Source organism: Haplochromis burtoni, unplaced genomic scaffold, assembly GCF_018398535.1.
Source record: "Haplochromis burtoni strain Fernald_Lab_line unplaced genomic scaffold, NCSU_Asbu1 Contig_177, whole genome shotgun sequence".
Classification (NCBI taxonomy): Eukaryota; Metazoa; Chordata; class Actinopteri; order Cichliformes; family Cichlidae; genus Haplochromis; species Haplochromis burtoni.
In genome coordinates, this window is record NW_024582538.1 from 237,871 (window position 1) to 259,125 (window position 21,255).

Sequence of the window (21,255 nt, forward strand, 5' to 3'; positions counted from 1 at the left end):
ACATTTAGTATGATGATCTGGGAACAACACCAACACGAGGATATCAGATCCACCGAATAACTATTATAATAAAGCATGAGTCAAGCTAAGAACTGGTTGTACCATTTTTTTTCATGCTACACTTGTCATCCAGAATCACTTGTGTTAGTGTCATCTAAAAACACGAGTCTGTCATGGTGTGGACACCACAAAAGAAGAGCCTGTCCTTTTACATCCACCACAAGAAGGTCATTTATTTTGTAATAGTCATTTTCCACTCTCAGATTCCCTGGTTGGAGTTAGCAGTGGCTGTCTTTCCTATTAACTCCCTCCACTGGAGCCAGAAAAACACAATCTTTATGACTTTTGGATCTTTCAGTGTCCACGGATTTTTTTTTTTTTTTTGTATAAAATTTCTCATGTATTTCATGTTTAATCCATAATATAAATTAAACTGATTTATTCCAGTGGTAACTTTGTTCATGTCACAAATTACACATCAAATGTGCTGTATATTACTAAGAGGTATTTTATGTTATTGCATAATAGCAACAGATGTGCAGCCTCATTGATATATACATATAGTCATTATAGTCAAAGTGGCTATCACAGGACTGTTAAGTACAACAGCAACACACATACCATTTCCTGATACGGAGAGTCTAACAATCTACTGAATGTGAAAGTGAGTGAGCATTACACAATGTGTGTGTAGGTTCTCTGTGATCCAGGTCATGGTAGTTTAAGGAGCTTAGAATGAAAGTGACTGGACTTCTTTAAGGTTTGAGGAGGTGATTCACCTCTCATTCAATGTGAGGTGAAACATCCAGTATTTTACATAATATACCAGTGAGCATCATTTTTGTTTTATAAGAGGGGCCTGCTGCACGTGTCTCTCAGTGCCATCAGCTAAGACCCCCCTATGCACGGCCTGCTCCCAGAACACACCATCCTCCCCCACCACTTCTGTCGGTTGAAGAGAGATGGCCAAGGAGAGAAAGAAGACAGCAATTGATTGCCCAGAATAAAGCTGTTCCTGCTGGTGAAGACCAGATCCTGGCTCTGGGGTTGGGAGGTGGAAACGAGACGAGGGCTCGGGGGTTGGTGTCTGCAGGGGCTGGAATTGCTAAGAGGTTGCTAGAATGGGGATATGCTGGATTTGCATCTGGCCCTGGCTCTGCTGCTTCGATGAGTACAACTGAAAGGGCTGGATTTTTGCATCTTACACTGGAGTCCTGCAAAGTCCTGCTAAACCGAATAACTAAAGCTGGTTAAAATTGTTAGTACATGTGTATTGTATATTATTAGTATGCTAAATTATACTGTAGCTTGATATTAACGTATTAAACTCAGTAAAAACGGGAAGTTATTTATAAAATCATATAACAAAGTACATCAGGAAAAGAGACAGACAAAAGCTGCTGTCCATCATATATTGTAATTATTCTGGAAAAAGTTGTTACCACTGTCAAACCTTAACTGAAAAAAAGCCTTGTTTTGTTATTTTGTTGCTATTTTCTATGATTCGTCAAGCAGTAAAACATTGTGTATAAAATGCATGTATATCAAATCTGATATTCTTGAATCTGCACCCGTAGAAAGATACGAGGCAGCACAAGTACTGCTATGCCTTTAAGTCCAAACAATAAAGACAGCCTCTTAAATAAAACTGAAACAATGTAACCCGGACTCTGACCGAGTGACGAGCACAGCTACAATCTTTACATATTTGTGGCTCAGCGGAAGTTGTCAAATGACGTCAGACGTATCCCGTTCTGTGAGCGGGACTCTCACAGCTGAGCGCCGAATAAAAAAAAGTGCTGAGGCTAACTTTGTCAAGAATCTGCGCGTTATTTCGGAGAAAATGGCCTTCGAGACGGAAGCGGATCTACCACCTAGTCTCGCATGTCTGAAAGTAGGTTGTAGCTATGTTTGATTTCAAATGTTTTGTTGACATGCTGGCTGTTAGCCCCCAGCTAACTGAAAAACCCAGCAGTAACACTTACATCACATTCGTTCAATCTTTATAACTCACTTGAGTATCTGACGTGCTTACAGTTAGTGATGAAACGTTTGCTAACCTTGTAAATACAGTGCAACAATGACATAAGTCAATCTAATTTGACTACCGCTGAGACTTTCTAATTTTGACCTCTACTTGTTCACTGTCCTAATAGTGCTTTGGAAAGTGAGTAGTTGGTGCAAACATACTGTTTTGTTGTGGGTTGTAGTTTAGGACGTCGTCTAATAATCAGAAGGTTGGTAGTTTGATCCCTGTCTCTTATAGTCTGCATGGGCAAGATACTAACCCCAAGTTGATCGCCGATGTAACCATTGGTGTGTGAATGTTGGATAGAAGGCACTTACAGTAGAACAGTGCTGTATAAAATTATAATTATAATTTTTCATAGATTCAGCTTAAGAAATGGGAGCAAATTTTGACCATATTCAGCCAGCTGCTAACATTGTGGCTAAATATGCAATTTAAATTTGGTTCTGTGGTAATTTATCTGTCAATTTGCAGAAACAACACTGTTTTATCCCTTCAATTATGTGGGGTTTTTATGCTTGGTTTATTTATAGGTCAGTATTAAGTGGCTTAAAAATCAAGAAGAAAAGTAAAACATTCCTATGAAAATGGTCAGGTACAAGGAGGGTGCTGAAAATGAGAGAAAAAGCTGTCAGTGACCAGAGAAAAATTTGAAAGCCCTTTTTTTTTTTAATTACACGAAAGCTTGGCTCCATGGAAGCAAAAAATAAAGACATGAGGGATGACTCAGAATGTGTGCACAGTATTGTCTGCGGTCAGAAAAGAAAGGACAACTTGTACTCTTGAATGCTATGCAAACATCACATTAAAAAAAGATGTGGAACCTTGAACATTCTTACAAGAGAACATTCAGCTTGAGACAGGAGGGTTAGATAGTTTCCTGTTATTTAGTTGGATAGACTGGTTTTAGGAAATGATATCCTTTGTATGGAAATGTATGGGCAATCCTTTGATAAACGAGGACATTCACCAACTCTAGCGTACTACATTTATTTATCATTCAGTGAGTAACATCTTCATCTGTCAACTTTTGTATTTTCATCCTATGTCTTGACGCATTCTCAATCATCCAGGTAAGTAAATCTCCAGAAGTCGATTCTGTTCACTAAAAGAACAATGGGCTGGGAGGTCAGTTCTTTAGTCTTAATTATGCAAATTCTCATGACCATTGATCAACAGCACAGTGGGTTTCACTGATCAAAGCCCATTGTTCCTTCAGTGGGCTGGTTTCAGTCATTATGCAAATGTACTGTTTATAAGATTGGGGAAACCTGCAATCAGCTCAGACTGAAGAAGTCACTTGGATGAGTGACGAAACATTTCTTCCACAAAACACTACGTCCAGATGAACACAATCAACTTTTGGATATTTTCATCCTAAAATAATATATGATTAAAAGTGCAAAGGTTCATGCACAGATGCTTTGAGCCAGCCATACTTTTAGTAGGTAAAATATATTGTTGTTGTTGTTATTATTGCAGGTACTTGTTGATTTTCTGCTCTTTTTTTTTTCCTCTCTCCCATCTACAGAATGTCGATGCGCTGCTTCGGTGTCCTATTTGCTTCGACTTTCTCAATATTTCAATGATGACAAAATGCTCACACAATTGTAAGTAATAGCAGTGCAAAAAAAAATTGTTGATGATAAAAAAAAAAAAGTAATAGCAGTGCAGATGCAGTCATAAAAGAAGTTTATGCAAATAAAAGGAAGAACACTGAGTGGTTGTTTGAAACGAGCAATCAGCTGTCCTTTGTCTGGTTTATGAACTATATCCCACACATTGCAGAGGCAGATCACGAAGTATATTTACATAAATTATTTTTGATCGTCTACCATAACGCAACATTGACGGGCACACATTAAATTTCTATTGTTTTGTTTTTAACGATTTAAAATGGTTTACTGTAGAGCTGCAGACATAATATTATTTTTCTCATCTTCTCCTAACACTTCACCCTCTCTCTGTCACTCTTCAAATTTCACAATTTGCTAAATTAAAAACTGTCACACACGTCAAATAGCGATGTGATAAAATGTCAACAGGCTGACACAGCTTTGTGTTTGCATTTTATTTTGCAGTTTGTTCTTTGTGCATCCGGAAATTTCTTTCTTACAAGCTCCAGTGTCCAGTTTGCAATACAGTAAGTATGACCATGACTTGTAATGGAATTACATAATAATTAAGGACATCACCTAAAGAGACTTAATCGATATCAGTAAATATTGGTTAAATTATTTAAGTAATTCACTGAAGAACATCACTTAAACATTGTCTTGCTCAACTTTAATTGTAAATATCACTGGATTTTGGACCCTACAGGCAGAATTTCTTCATATCTTGCTTCTTTTTCTTTTAGCAAATGACAGAAGCAGACCTGAGGAACAACCGTCTGTTGGATGACTTGGTCACAAACTTTCAATCTGCAAGGTAATGTACAGCTCATGACAAGTAGCAAGTGAACTGTCTTGTATCTGAAATGAAGAAGAGCTTTTTATGCATTTAGATCTTAGTGCACACTGAATCACCACTAGTGGGGTCCACAACAATATTACAATATTAAGTTAAAGGACAGAAAAAAAAATACTTGCAGCTGTATTGCATGATTTGGTACACATATAGAATAAGTGTGTATGCAAACTATATACTTACCGGCCACTTCAGTAGTTATACATTATCGGGTTTAACCCCAGTTTATCTTCAGAACTGCCTTAAGTCTTCATGACACTGATTCAGCGAGGTGCTACGAACATTTTTGTCCGTACTGATATGAATCACACACTTGCTGCTGATTTGTCAGCTGCACATCCAAAAAGGTGCTCTCTTGGATTGAGATGTGGTGACTGTGGAGGTCATTTGAGTACAGTGAATTCATTGTCATATTCAAGAAACCAGTTTGAGATGATCTGAGCTTTGTGAGATGGTGCATTATCATGCTGGAAGCAGCCACCAGAAGATAAGTACGCCGTGGTCTTAGATAAATCATCTTTTTGACTCCTCCAAGCTATATAGAATGTCACAGCCAGACTCCTTACACATTCTTGTAAGGAGGCTCACATTACTTTTTAGGTTGGCTCCCAGTAAATTGCAGGACTCGATTTAAAAGTTTTGTACTCACAGACTGAGCACTTAACAGCCAGACTCCAGACTATTTATCCCAGCTTGTTACTAAACACACTGCTGCTTGTGGTCTTCGATCACAGGATCTCAGAATTTGTTAGCGGTTCCTCGTACAGGATGAAAGACTAGGGGGGACAGAGCCTTCAGTCTGTGGCACCAAGGCTTTGGATCAGCCTCCCACTCCAACTTCTGACTGTGGACTATTTTAAGAAGAAGCTAAATACCTTTTTGTTTAACTTGACTTTCTGTTGAGATGTTTTCAAACTACATGTTTTACTTTGTTCTGCATCTATTGCCATTAACTGCACTTTTATTTTATTGTGCAGTGCTTTATGACTGCCTATCTATGAAAGGTGCTTTATAAATAAACTAGCATACTGTGGTCGTCAAGGGGCACAATAAACGACAATACTCGGGTATCCTGTGGAGATTAAATGATGGTCAGGGGGCCAGAAGTGTTCCAAGAAAATATTTCCCCACATCATTACACCACCACCACCACCAGCAGCAGCCTGAACTGTTGACACAAGACATCATGTGTCAAGTGGATCGATGCTTTCATGTTGTTTATACCAAATTCTGACCCTACCATCTGAATGTTGCAGCAAAAAGCGAGACTCGTGAGACTAGGTGATGTTTTTCCAGTCTTCTGTGGTTCAATTTTAGTGAGCTTGTGTGAATCCTCAGGTTCCTGTTCTTGGCTGACCTATTCTCCTCTGACCTCTAGCATCAACAACCAACAGCATTCTAATTTCCTTTAGTGTCATTCAGTTAATACATCACAGATGTACACAGTTCAAAAAGAAAACAGTCTCTCACTGGATATTTTCTCTTTCTCAAACATTCTCTGGAAACCCTAGAGATGTTTTTGTGGGAAACTCCCAGAAGATCAGCAGTTTCTGGAATTTTTCAGACCTGACGCAAACAACCATACCATGTTCAGTGTCACTTAGCGGTTGCTCTTGATGTATATCTGGTCAGACATTGAGTTGCTGCCTGGTGATTGGCTGATCACATATCTGTTAGCGAATAGTTGTGCCTAATAAAGTGGACTGTGAGTAAGCTTCTCATCTAAGTATCATTAATGAAATATTTCTTTCTGGCATTTTGCACATCAGACTTGTTGGGACACAATGATTTAATATAATCCATGTTGCTACAGCTATCCAAAGTGGTTTTTAAAAAATTCTTCATCCTGCAGAGGCAGGCTAAATGAGTAATAAAAACGGCAAATCAGATTTCCCCTGCAATCCACGTAAACCTCTTTACCATGAGCACAGGTGCTCTGAGCATCTCTTCAATTTGTATTTCATGATTGTAAGACCTGAAGGGGTAAAAAAAAGATCACTGCAGGGATTTCAGGGGATCCCATTGTTATTGGCAAGATTACATTATGCCCACTAAGAAAACTATTTCACTTTTTCTTCTGTACAGTAATGAAAAAACAGCCTGATTGCCTCCTAGTAATAACTACTTCTTATTCACAGATTTTCTGTAAATCAAATGGGGATTTTGTTTTCATCAGCTGAGGTCACTCAGAGTTCTCACTGCATTGCACTTACCTGTGTGCTGTGTAGCTCTGGGGCTGATAAGATTTCATTACAATTGGCTGGTTAGATATTTTGATTTGATGATCTGCTGACTGGAAGAACCATAGCATATGATTATGTTTCAACCATTTAAGCCTGTGGATGGGATATTGTTATCCTGTAATGACAAGGATAAAAGCAAAGCCCCCTCAGACTGACTTTGTATTGATTTGCAGTGACCCTTCCCTCTAGGGGACAAATGGACAGAGAGTAAATTGTCCCAAAAAGCATAGAACAACGCCCCCTCACCCCTTCTCTGTACTTGAAAAAGATTCAAGTTTGTCATCTGCCAAACTCGTCACATTCATACCAGCAAAAACTACATCTGTGAAATGCTTTTCTCTTTTGCTTTCGTTTCCATTTCTTCTGTTAAAACGCACACGTCAGAACCTCCCCGCCAGCAACTCTGTATTCACAAACCTTAAAAAAAAGATCTGGTCCAGGTTTACCGATTAATACTAATCCTCCTAAACCACTTTTTTTATGGATGGTGGCTGAGGTTGACTCCTTCTGGAACATTTCATATCTATAGTCCATATGTGTCACTGAGGTAGTAACGCATTACAATCTCCATCCCGGGAATAGTGTAAGAGTGGGGCTCCAGACAGCAACATTTCTAGTTTGCGTGAAAGTAGGGAACATTTTGAGAAAACGCTTCTGGCCGGAGTTCATAAACTCTTGTTCACTGAGAGTGACGTCATCCTGTCATTCTTTTCTAAAGAAACAATAATCCAAATGTAGAACAGAAAACATCTCTCAAAGGATATATATGTTCCTTTGTATTATAGATAGTCATCTATTAACAGATCATTTTGATGATCCATATTTTGGGGAATCTTGTAGCAACTCCTAAGGATTAGTTGAAAATAAGCCTGCGAGCCTAAATAGAGCCCCCCCCCCCCCCCCCCCCCGCGCTCCCTCTGCCTAAAGTCATTAGAATTGTTTCTCCAATATCTGGGCTGATGCCAATGCTGAATGCTGTTATCAGTCAGTCTACCACAATGTTTGTCCCTTCCATCAATCACATCTCTGTTATCAACAGTCTGAAAGGTCTCCCTTCAAACTGTAGCCCTTCTGATTGTCATCACAGTTACGAATGAGTGGATTAGGCAGCAGCCTTTTCCTTCTCTTTTTAATTTCCTGTTGTCTAACACTGAGCATCTGAGAAATTGGATTCGTTGGTTTTGACTCTGTCAAAATGTTGTTTTGTGTAAAGATAGACTTGTTTCAACTGGATTATTTGCTTTGAAATGACAGCATTGCAAAGCATTTAGGGAATAATTATTTAAACATGTGCTTATGCGGTTGGTAGATTCTCTGGTCCAGCATGTGTTTGGGGATAACTTCCTTCATTCGGATTTATCACTGTGAAATCAGTGCTTTGGGTTGCTGTTATCTGATGGCTCTAATTTACTTCTATTAGAGGCCTTTTTCCCCTCTAGCACACCATTAGCTGTTATCTCAGTGCTGCATATTTACATTGGTACAGTAACCAGTTACCTTGCAGCCTCTTGTCTCATTTGTGTATTTGCACATTAGGATAAGAGATAAATTGCTAACAAAATATGTTTGATCACAATCACAACATGCCCTTTTCTATTATAAATGCAACATGGTTTGGATTTAGTGTTGAGAGACCATTTGTGAGGCTGAACCATCGCATTATGAAATTGTGTTTCATACACAACCCACATCATTTAGATGTGGGTTGTGTAGTTTGTTGTATCACAGCTTCTTACAAAATAAAAATACTCTAATATACTGACACTAATAACAGTTTTTGCAGTTTTGAAACTTTCTGGGTATAAGATATGAGCTGTTCTGATGTTCAGGGTCTCATTTGCTTTAAGTTTCATTTCACAATGTGTCGATGGTGTTTTAGCACCCAGACTTTTCTGCTATAGCGCCCTCCTACTGTATTTTTTTCTTACACTATTCATTAGTTTTTCTTTACGTTCCCTGAGGTCTACTGATATCCACACACAAAATCCTATTAATGAAATGATTCTGACTGCTGCAGGGCTGCTTTTTTAAAGTCTTGGCACAATTACCGTGTGTATTGTCCCCGAGTAACAGCGACGGCGACTTTATAAAATCTGGTCCAAAGGCTTTGTGTGGAATTCCTCTGATCTCCTGCTCTGTATCTATGGTTTAAGGTCTCTAACACCCAGCTTTAAAAAGTGCTGTAGAAGCTATACCTGCCCTTTAAAACCCAGTTCTAATTATAAAACTTTAGCCCTCACATTGTAAAGAAAATCAATGATACAGCTATTTAAATTCAGTAAGTGTTGGGAATTTAAGTAGGTTGTATTGATCTTACAGATCAGTGGGATTGTAAATAAAATGCCCAAACTTTAGCTTCATTCCCTCATAATAACTAAATTCATCCTTTTCCACCTAATCAGAGATCAAAGCTGAAGCACAGCTTTTGAAGAGAAGCTAGAGAATATGGTTCATATAATAGGACCAGTTCATTCATTTCATTTACCTCATAGTAATTTTTTAAAAATGATTTATTTACTATAAATTCCTATCTACTCATTGATAAAAAACAACAACAAAGACGAATTCGTATACAACAGTATGGTACTGGGCTAATCAACTGAATGATGTTAGTGCACTGGAATAATTATTTTGGATGGTTGTAAATACAACACATATAAATCTTTTACATTTATTTAATATATTGGTCAGTAAATGAAATCCATAACTCTGTTTAAATTGCTCCATGTCTGTCCTAACATTTTAGGAAACTTTTAGTTTCTCCAACTAGATCAAATTTTATTAATAATATTAACTAATAAGAATGGAGAGAGGTGGTTTTATTGTAATGCCATAAGTCTCTGGGACACTGCGAGACCATGAGTGCAGGGGGTAACTGCCCGGACCACATCTCTGCGTTGGTAAGCTTAGGTGTGTTAATTGTGAGGCTCTGTATTAATATTCATGAAAAGAGCTTTGGACATAACTCGATAGCCAGGTGGTTTAAGTGCATCACACATGGGGAAAATGCCATTAGCACAAAGATGGTGGGCTTGTTCATTGGACATTTTCTGTTCATTTTTGTCTATGTGTATGCAGCGTTACTGATGAATGCTATCGGGAGAGCTTATTTGTTTAAGGTTGGGAGGAGTAGAACGTGTTTCCACATCACATGTGTGCAAAGCTAACTTGGCGTGTGCTTGCATCTGTGCGTGCACGTGCATGAACCTCCTCCTAATGTAGACAGAAAGCACAAATAAGTTCTTAAATATGGAAAGTGGAACATGGCACACCTCATTGGTTCCATTTTATTGTCAAGTAACAGCCCAGCTGCAATTTGTTTGCTTTCCACATTTCTGAGGCTGCAGCCAAAGTGTCTCCTTTTTCTGGCTCAGTAGAAAAGGAGCGAGATGATTAAGCAGGTGAAGAGAACATCAGAGGGCTCACTTCAATGCCAACAACATTTATTCACACTTCCTATGTTGTCGTTTTTTTTTCTTTTTTCAAACTGAATGTAATAAAAGAGCATGTAACTGTGTTGTATTTTCTTTTTCATTCATATGTGCCCTGTTTCTTTTCTCTTTTTCCAGGCAACAGTTGTTAAAAGCACAATTTGACTCTCCTCCAATATCTCCGAAGACTCCCGCTTCAGCCGTTAAATGCAAAACTCCGAAGGAGAGGGGCCAGAGGTGTAACAACTCTGTGCTGAGCCAATTTTTCCAAAAGAAGCCTAAAACACCTCCCAGCAAAGAAACCCAGCGCAATGGTTCCATCTCTGAGTGCGTTCAGGAGGGGAAAAGATGGACTGCAGGAATCCACAATGAGACTGACCTACATTCAGGAAAAGCTGAGCTTTCAGTGGTTGTGAAAGAAGAACCCATAGATATGGACGATGCGTCTACTCAGGGTTCGATGTCACTCACGGCCTTTCCAAGTATTAGCGCTGAAAATGGGATGGCACATTCTTTAACACCTTCAAAAGACATTAAGCCCATAATCAAAGGTAAATCCAGTTTAACTGTAAACATACTGTGGCTGTTGCCTTTGAAATTATTGCTTTAAAAATGGGTAAAAGTGGCTTTTAAAGCATTCAGATTGCGATGAAAGGGCAATAAGACGGCATCAATCTGCTATTAGCTTGTGATTGACTCAAATTGGGAATTGCATGCTAACTGTTTATGATAAATGGGATTAATTGCGATAAACTGGGGAAAATCACAAATCTGTTAGTTGGAACAGCCTCATAGATTTAATACTGAAATTCCTCCACAAATAGATTTGTAGTTGCTGCAGGAGGTGGATTAACTGGAAAAACAAACCCAGTATAGCCACTTGGCAGCCTTATTTTTATATAGGAATACTAACATGAAGCAACCAGTTGAGTCAGCTTCCTGTCTTGGAAGAAGCTGTGCTCTTCAGCACTGTCTGACTCAGACTGATTGCAGAGTGTTTGACTGCACTCTGTGTTTATAAATGAGAACAATCACCTTGCACCCAGAAAGATTGCAAGAAGTTGTTGGTGTTGCAGATTCAAACTGGGCAACTGGTCACTGCAACTACTTGTAATTTATAACCAAATGTGGAAAAAAAAACTGCAGTCAGTAGGCAAACACTGATTTTTTTTTTTCCATTCGTTTTTCATTTTTGTCATCCTATTTCAGAGGTGGGAAGTAACTAAGTACAAATACTTCCTTACTGTACTTAAGTACTTGAGTAGCTTGAGTAGTTTTTTTTCCCCCCTGACTCCTTTTTTTTTAACTTTTACTCCCTACATTTGTAAACAAATATCCATACTCTCTACTCCTTATTTTCAAAACAGGCTTGTTACTTTTGCTGTAACACATTTGAGGGGAGTTAATATTTCATGTCACTGCGAGCCTTCAAACATAAGAAGAGACGACATGTGCCAAAGTCAGGGGTTAAAAGCGGGATGGTGGGTTTATTATGTTTGTTTGGGAGATTGGGTGGATTTTGGGGGGGCTTTTTTATTTTTTTTATTTTTGACACCTGAACGACTGCAGGTGTCCATAAGTTGTGGTTGCGGTACTTCAGCATCTAAGTAATAATAATAATAATGGATTGGATTTATATAGCGCTTTTCAAGGCACCCAAAGCGCTTTACAATACCACTATTCAGTCACTCTCACATTCATACACTGGTGGAGGCAAGCTACAGTTGTAGCCACAGCTGCCCTGGGGCAGACTGACAGAAGCGAGGCTGCCATAAGTGGCCCTACATGTTTTTAAACCAGATATTAGGTCTGTACATGTGACGTTATGTTTTTTGATATTGTGAAACGTGCTGCAACTCAAACTGAGGCAGACTAACTAGCTTATTTAAAGGCTGCATGGAAATCCTCTGCAGGTTAGTGCAGGATAAACAGGTTAGTTTGCTGTACTGTGATGGATCTAAAGTACAGAACAGTGTGTGACTGGTGCACAGTGAGATACATTGACTGAATTCCATCTTCATACCAACTTTGTACCATCTACAAAAAAGACAGCATAGAGTACAGTTTACTGTCAGTGTTTTTCATGACCTGTTGCTTTAATTGTCACTATTAGTTTAACTGGGTCACAATTAAAATTCACCTCCAGTGAATATAACATATTGATAACAAAACATACAGATGTGTCATTTCGGTTCAGTTCTTCATGTGCTTAATTTGAATTATGAATGAATTGCATAACTGCAGCTGGTTGGATGCATGCACTAAATTGCATGGAAATATATTATAGAGTCATAGCACCGAAACCTATCAACATTATTTTGTGTGTCTTTTTTGCAGTGGAGTGCCCTGTGTGTTCTGTAAGTGTTTCCCAGCATTTTATCAACAAACATCTGGACACGTGTCTTACCAGTGGCGACAAGAAGGAAAGCTTGAGGAGGTAAAGTATCCACTTTACTGATCACTTAAATGAAGACTGTACTGATGTCTTGTCAAGCTTTAATCCTCTTTTGGGAGGTAGGATACAAATAAAAGGGTCGTACGTAGGAAGAGTCAGAAGTCTCCTCAAGTTAAGGAAATTGTAGCAAAGAGAGGTCACTCAAGATCAGTAATTTCCGAAGGTGAACGAACACCAGTGTGAAAACCTAAGATGTTGGAGGTCTCGGACATCCAAGATAGCAAAGACAACAAACAGCCATTAGAAATGATAGCCACTGCCGTTATCTCCAAACTCATCAGTGGCTCAGACAGACTAAAAGACAGATATGAATCAGATTAGCTGTAAAATTATTTTTAAACTACGGTATTAAACATTATTTCAACTGTCATTAACATGTGTATGTTAGCCTAGCATGTTGAGATGTTTTGTTTTTTAATTACGTGTGATTTTGTTTTAAACTAAAAATACCTCTTATGCTTCAAATTAACAGGTACCACGTGGAGTTATGTTTACGTGGCATTTTTCTTTAATCTTGTGTATACCTGCCTAGGGACAGCAGATGGAAATTAGCTTGTGGCTAAATGTCTTTTCTATAATGAGATTAAAGTTTTCTTGTACATGGATGCAGTTAAAAAAAAAAAAAAAGAATAAATAAAAGTAGAAGACAAAGAAAACTAAACACAACAGTTGGGTTTCAGTCAACCGATGACCTTATGTCCTCCCAGCAGTTTTTCCTGCTTTATTAATAACATTTAATACAGTTTGTGATACAAAATGCCGTACAATTACCAAAAACAGAAATGTTGGGAAAAATATTGTAGGTTTGGTCTGGATAAGCCGATTATAGCCAGACACAATATGACTTAAATGAATAACTCTCATGAAATGTCTGTATTGATTTCACAATTCACAATTACTCACAGTTCAGGCAACAAAAAGAGTCTATGCACTCTTGAATTTCATAACTCCAAAATAATGTTTCCTTTATACACAACAACTTCTGTCAAATGTTTCTTGTGGTATCTTATCTCTTCTCCTGGAAAACAGTTTCAGCTTATCAGTTTTTATATTGATGAACAGCATCTCGACTAAGTTTTGGTCAGGATTTCCATACACGAATTATCTCTTATTATTATTCAGCCAGTCCGTTGCTGATTTATGTGCTTTTGCTTGTTGTCTTGTTCCATTACTGAACATCTGCTGAGCTTTAGGTCCTGGACTCCTGCCCTGCTCTTTTCCTCTAAAATTTGATACAATTTTGCATCTATTGTTCGTTCAAAGGTTGCAAGTAGCCTTAAACTGTAATACTTGTTCCAGTGCTTTAAGGCTGATATGAGAGTTTGTGGCTATTGTGCAGTTTCTTGTTTACCTCCAAGCATGCTGGGGAACTTTTGTGCCTTTAGAGAGGTTTAAAAGATTTTTCAGTGATGTGTTGTGGAACATCCAGGCTTTCTTTTTAACATGAGAAGTGCTTGTTTTGATTTTTGTTTTTTGTTTTTTGAGAGAGAGAGTTTCCTTTGTGGTATTCTTCTTGAACCCCATTGTTATTCATTTTTTTATTTTTTGTTGTAACAGAAACATGAACAAAGATTTTCACAAATACAGATATAGTGTTTCATTGTAACCCCTGGGCTCGCTCCCATTCTTAGGGAGAGTAGCAACAGTCATGAGTTTCTTGAACTCTTATGAAAATCTGTCTTGTTGTAGTTTGATGTCACAGGGCTTAACTTGTGAATAACTAAAGCTTGTCATGGTTCGCTGTGTGGCAGGCGGGAGGAGGACCCAAACGCAAAACTCACAGACACGGGGATGAACTCAAAATCACAGCTTTAATGCTGGAATGGCAGAACATAGGAAATACAAAACTAAACTGGGAAAAGTAAAGTAACATATACCGGAAGACACGGGGAGAACCACACACGGCATGAGGGAGAACGCGACGCCGAACAGAGGGAGACGCAGACAGAAATACACAGAGGGTTAACGAGGAAAGTGGGAACACACGGGGAACACAGCTGACACAGATAACCATAACGAGACACTGACGGGAGACGGGCAGAGTCAAACAGGAAGTACAGAGGTTCAGACAGGAGGAGAGAGAGCACGGGGAAAAACACAGACATAACGGGCTGGGGAAACATGGAACAACCACAAAGGGAGACGAGGGCTCATAAATACAGAGAGGGCACACAGGGGGGAGAGAGAGCACGGGGAGAAAGACATAACGGGCTGGGGAAACATGGAACAACCACAAAGGGAGACGAGGGCTCATAAGATACACAGAGGGGCACACAGGGGGTGAGAGTCACAAAGGGAAAGCACTCAGGGAACACCACAACAGGGCAACTCAGGAAACAGAGCCTAAACAGGGAACTGAAATACAAAGATACATAAAACTAAGAATACTGGGCCAACATGGCCCAGGACCATGACAAAGCTACAATCACATTAGGGGAACCAGTGGTTGGAGACTTGGCACGACCAAAATTAATGCGACCCTGTGAGCTCATCGGCTCTGAAATGGTTGCTTCAAAGTGGGGAACAGGTCTGCAAGCACTTGCTTTTCTTTTAGTGTGTAAAGATATTAATTTTATACCTAATTTGGAACCTTTTATGACAATAAAAATTATGCTTGTGTTCAAGAGCATTTCTTTCTATAGTTGTAGATTTTTGTTGTAGCTTAGCACAGAGATGCACCTCAAGCATTAAAATGTCATATCTGTTGGTTACTGAAAATATACAGTGAATCTGTTTGTTTCCGCTCTCTTAGCCAGAAGAGGCGTCCAATGCCGAAGTTGGTGTACAACCTGCTTTCAGTGCAGGAGCTCAAGAGGAGGCTGAAGGAATGCCATCTGCCATTGCAGGGATCTCGAGACCAGCTGATCAAAAGACACCAAGATTTTGTCTACTTATACAATGCCCAGTGTGACTCTCTAAACCCGAAATCAGGTGAGAGGATTTGCTCTGTTTTTTTTATTAAAATGAAAAAACAAAACAAGAACTCTAAACTACTGTGATATCACAGTGTTTTGTTACACAACAAAAGAAGTGGACTGTATAGGATATTGTCCAACCTCAACTTGAAAATCAGAACTTTTTGTAGTCTATTCAAATAGCCACACTTGAATGTGGAATGAAAAATCACACATCATAAAGGGGGCCAGATGCAGTGTTGTTTACAAAACAGAGGAACAGTCATGTAATAGCTCTCAGTTGTGTACTTGTTGCCCTTATTAGTTATACAACAAATGACAGGAGGGAGTGTGGCAGCCCCTGAACCTGTGCCTGCACTCTTCATTATACCAGACAGAGGCTTGCATGGACTTAAATGCTCTAGCCAGAAAATGACACTCAAATATTTAGAAACACAGTAGAATCCCCCCAAAATTGAGATTTATTTATTTTTTCTTTGTAAAATGTGAATAAAAACGAATGCAATGTTTTGCAAAATCTCATAAACCCATATCTTATTCACAATCTAGGAAACATTAAATGCTTAAACTGCAAAATCGTTAACATTTCATAAAAAATATTAGTTCATTTTGAATGTAATGTCAGTAAGATGTCTCAAAAGTTGGTACGGAGGCACCAAAAGGCTGGAAAAGTTTAAAGAAAGAAACAACATTAAAGAAAGAAAAGAACTCAATCAACATTTTATAACTAATGAGGTTAAATGGAAACAGATGGTAACATGATTGGGTATCAAAAAGAACATACAGCTTTCGTTTCTCTGCCATTTAAAATAGACGGAGCAAAAGTGGAAAACTGTTCTATCCTCGTACTATTGGGAATTTGAAATTCCACACAGGGTCCTCTGGACTAAAGAGAAGAGGGACCATCCAGTGCATCCGGACTTTTAAACAAGCATTCTCCCATCCAGACGACATTTATTTCAGTGAAGCTTTTGCATATTTCACAGTCCTGAACTTTCACCAGTTGAAACATTTAACAAATCGTGAAACAAGAAATACGACAAAGACCCGGGACTGTTGAGCAGCTGGAATCGTGTATAAGACGAGAACGGGACAGCATTCGTTTTCAAAGTCCAGCAGATGGTCCCTGCTGTTCCCAGACTGAATGTTAATTCAACAAAATCCGACTGAACCGTGTTGCATTCGCTTTAACAAACACTCTGCTTGTTTGGGAACAGGCAGTTTTTTTTGTTGTTTGTTTGTTTTTTTTTATTTTTTGTAACTCTATCGTGAAATGCCTTTGCTGTGGTACAAAGCTTTAACATTTTTTCCCCATGAGACTTAAACATAGAATGAAGTTGGTGATATTTGACCTCACTAGTTTGGTTTTTGTCTTGATTTTTTTTTACTTTTCTTGAAAACCTCAGTTTTGTTTTGCCACCTCATGGGTCAAATGGTACATTTCATATAAGGGACAATATTTGTCACCTCAAGCCAAATAAAGATTCATCTTTCGTCTGTCAACAGCTGAGGAAATTGCCAAAGAGGTCGAGGCCAATGAGAAGATGAGAAACCAGTTGCAAGGGAAGGCCAAGCCAGTATGTATTAACTGCTTAGTGAGAGCTTAAATTTTGTTTTTGTTTTTACTCAAATGTACGTTGCAGCATTTTCAGTAGCGTTTATATATTATCAGCAAGGTTTATTTTACTGTATTTTTAATCTTTTTTTTTTTTTGAGAAACAATAATTATGACAAGTTCTTACAATTTAAAATTTCACAGTCTTTTGAAAATGAGTTATTTGTAATAAAAAAACAGTACTTTTGTTGCACGGGTGCTGGCTTAAAAAAAAGACAGGTTAGCTCAGTTTCTTTACAAATATTACAAAATTTCAATATTTGTTTTTCTTGATTCATTGTCAATATGAACAAATGTCTCTCCAATTAATCTTTTTCCAGGTCATGGTTTTCTCAAAGAATCAGTCTGAGAAAGAGATCGAAGACATGCATTCAAATTACAGTAAGTTTTTCTTTTTTCCTCCTGACACTTTTATGTGCTGAAGCGTTGCATGTTTTACACGCATACAGCAACGCAGTCCTAGGAAATGTTTCGTTGAAATCAACACTTGTGAAGAACGACACATGTAGTGACAATAAACTTTGGTGATGGAGAAAAAAAGCCAGAGTCCTGTTGACTCTGTTTATTTTGGCCAGTAACTGAATGGTGTTCATTTTTGGTCACTGCTGTCTTTGGAAAGAAAGACTGAAATGTATGGCTCACATGAAATACAACACACATACAGTATTGTGAAAGTCTTAAGCCACCTCTCATTTCTTTATATTTTTCTAGGAAAATTGTAAATGGGTGGGTAGATGGCTGTAGACAGTCGTTGTTGTATATTAATGTCAGTTTGAACCAAAAATCTCAAATTTGGGCTCATCACCCAACTGATTTATGTCAGGTACAATGAGAACGCTTGAAATAATTTAGGAGAGCTTCTCTATTAACTCTATACAGAGTTTTTTTTTTTAAATGAAGGAATAGAGACGTATTCAATTTAATAAAACTTTATTGATCCTGAAGGTTGACCCCGAAGGAAATTGGGTATTGGGTGTTCAGAATTAGAGTGCATATTATATATTTTTTGGCTACAAAAGAAATAAAAGTTTAAAATTAGCTGGATAGATGTTATTGACAGCCTGTTATGACAGTTTTCAAAGCCTCCATCAGGCTTTTCGGTGATCAATTCTTATAGGTCACTAGTTCACTTGGGAAATCCACTGTAAGAGGACTTACTGAGAGGCAGTCCATCATAAAGACTGCATGACATTTTTGTCTGGTTGAGTAATTGTTGCTTGGTAATACTGTGGATAGGTCGACTGTCCCTGTGAAAACCGGCATAGGTTACTGATATTCAGTATCTCTAATATAACATGCTTTTGTTTCTCAGAAAGAGGATTGCAGTTTTGCATATGAAGTGTGTCGCCCAGCCATAACGCAAGTGTTACTTTAGTCTATAAGCTAGCCTCACATACCTTCATCAACAAGTTAAAAAAGAAGCAGAAACATGGACAACAGTTGTCTGATTTTTAGCAGCACGTGGTGACATAGGTTTTTGTCTGTGTAAATAATCTCCAGTATTTTATTATAATTCATAGGGCCACTTGTCTGTTGATTTGTATGTCTGAGACTTTTTTTCCCCCCATGTGACCTCGGAGGTAATCACTCGGATACACAGAAGCAAGAAAATTTAGATGAGCTCTGTGTTTTTTATCCTCGGGGCAGAGGCCAGTTCACCAAAATCGCAGGACATTGTTCTCAAGTCATGTTGACATAGTTGAACTAGATGAAAAGCTTGTTGGAAATAACTCTTAAGAGCTAACTTTAAAAGTGTTTGAAAAATGGATGTGACTCACAAGAGGTGTGCTCTATAAATAGCTGCGCTGCTGTGATAACCTCCCGATTTATCAGAGGAGGATGTGGATGACTCACTCTGCCAGCATGGGCAGTGGTGCCTGAGCAGGCAAGAAGGTGAAAGCGGCGTATACACATGCACACACCGTATCCGCCGGGAGCTCGCAGCCTTTTCTTTCTGTGACACCAATTTCTTTTAGTGTTAATACAGTTGGTAGCTAGTTATTCAGAAAACATTCCCATTTGGTAAAATAACAGCAGGTTGAAAAAATGTTCTGCAGTAACACTTTCTGAGAGTTTAAACTGCAGCTCCAAGTGGTCAACTGTGCGTTACAGTCATTTTAATTAGCAACCATTTAATTCGAATAACTTTAATTTATGACTGCATTTGATCTAAACATTGAATTCAAGGTTAGACTCTTGAACCGCTATTAGAAATCAGTGACTATCACATAACGTCATAATCATTCTATCCTCTTGATGTGTTTGACCCTATAGCGATATGCTATTTTGCCCACAGGGAAGCAGCACAGCAGTGACTTTTCCCGGCTAATAGCGCAGGTCCGCGGCCGCATGGAGACCACCAGACAACCTCGTGTTAAACAGGAAGTCAGCGAGGTGAACAAGGACGTACAAAAAACGCACTCTGCAGGTACTTTGACATTCAGACATAATATTTTCTAGCCAAAGGACACTTCTGTGCACTTCTCTGACGCCCTTTAAAAAAAAAGTCACTTGATGTCTGTGGTTACCTGCTATCTTGTACACTTGCGTGAAAAGGAAATCTTCTCCTTTGCAGCCCTGTGAAGACTAAGAACACCTTTGCTGCTTTCACAGGAGTTAAGAGAATAAGTAGCAGCCAGGTGCTGCTAATCAAATTCACTTGATAAACTGATCGTCTGCAAGTGCGAGCACCTTTTATAATAGCAGACATTTTGGTAGTTTGTTAGTCTGGAGCATTCGTCGGTGTGAAGACATGATGTTGAGAGAAAATGCAAAAAATCAAAGCCCTACATGTTAGAGTTCAGAGGCCTCAGTTAGCATGTTTAAATTAGAAAAAGACTGAATAAGCATGGCTGTCAGGTGGAAGCCTCTTCTTTTTAAAATGATCATGGCAGCCTGGCTTAGCTTTGCAAACGTCTGAACAAACCTCGAGATTTCTAGAACAGTGTCACATTTGGAAAAAAACAAATACAACATATCAACACAAGCAACTCATATAAACTGTCAAGCATGGTGGTGGAGGGATGATGATTTGGGCTTCTTTTGCAGCCACATGAACACCTCGCAGTCACTGCGACGACCATGAACTCAAATTTAAGGCCAGCTGTCTGACGGTTAAAACGTGGCTGAAATTGGGACAAGCAGCAGGACAATGATCTCAAGCACAGCAGCAAATCTACAATCCAATGGATGAAAAAGGAAATAATCAGATTGTTGCCTTGGAAAAGAGCGGTGCTTGAACAAATACCTGCACATTTCAGTGAATTGAAGCAATGTTGTAAAGAGTCTGTGCATCAGTGTTTGTCTGATGCAAAAAATAATTACTTCAAGTTATTCCTGCAAAATGTGGCTGTGCACTTAGTTTTTCACAGACCCTGCAGCCCTGTGAAAAAGGTTTGTTTTTTTTCTACACAACTGCCTTTAAAGAAAAAAAAAAGTCCCATCTTTATGTAAGAAAGTAGTTTTTCCAAGTGAGTAGAAAATCATAAGCACTTTTCCACCACTGAATGCTCAGTTTTTTATCAACAAAGAGATGATGCCTGGTGTTTGTTCATTCAAATGCTCTCTAAAAATTGGTGTTGCAATCCAGAAATGTTAATTCAACATTTAGCATATGTCATGCCACTCTGTTTTCACATTACTTATCACATCAGTGAGGAGGGAAAGAGATTCATTTTACGTAGAAACCTTTGACCCGTCATTTCCTCCGGGATCTGTAGCATGACGTCGTACAGCATTTACGGTTTGCCTCTTTCAGATCAAGGTGCACAAATAAAAAGCTGCACAGAAGTGAAGGTTGAACATGAAGCTGAAGACGAGGAATCGGGAGGAGTAATCGAGGTGCCGTCCAGCCCCACCTATAGCGACGTGTCCGTCAGCAGGTAAAACAAAACAAAAAATACAAACAATATTTGTTTCTGAGTGCTGCACTGGACACCAGCATCTCAACCCAAAATAAACAGGTGCATCAGACACACCTCAGTCTCTTAGGGTTTCATTTATAACCAGACAGCGCGTGCACACAAGTGCCAGCAAATAATCCAGAAGCATCAGTTGGTAAATGGTAATGGCCTGTATTTATATAGCGCTTTACTAGTC

The 21,255-nt window shown here is 38.7% G+C and overlaps 1 protein-coding gene across 1 annotated transcript in view; it reads left to right on the forward strand.

Moving 5' to 3' along the window:
* Positions 1-1,717: 1,717 nt before the first annotated feature.
* rad18 (RAD18 E3 ubiquitin protein ligase) overlaps positions 1,718-21,255 on the forward strand; it is a 28,961-nt gene continuing 9,423 nt past the window's right edge. Inside the window, exons 1-11 of the mRNA XM_042225631.1 lie at positions 1,718-1,894; positions 3,561-3,639; positions 4,111-4,172; positions 4,389-4,459; positions 10,311-10,723; positions 12,510-12,609; positions 15,380-15,558; positions 17,049-17,119; positions 17,478-17,538; positions 19,454-19,585; positions 20,915-21,038. Coding sequence (XP_042081565.1) covers positions 1,733-1,894; positions 3,561-3,639; positions 4,111-4,172; positions 4,389-4,459; positions 10,311-10,723; positions 12,510-12,609; positions 15,380-15,558; positions 17,049-17,119; positions 17,478-17,538; positions 19,454-19,585; positions 20,915-21,038 — 1,454 coding nt within the window. The 5' untranslated portion in view covers positions 1,718-1,732. The remainder of the gene's footprint in view (positions 1,895-3,560; positions 3,640-4,110; positions 4,173-4,388; positions 4,460-10,310; positions 10,724-12,509; positions 12,610-15,379; positions 15,559-17,048; positions 17,120-17,477; positions 17,539-19,453; positions 19,586-20,914; positions 21,039-21,255) is intronic.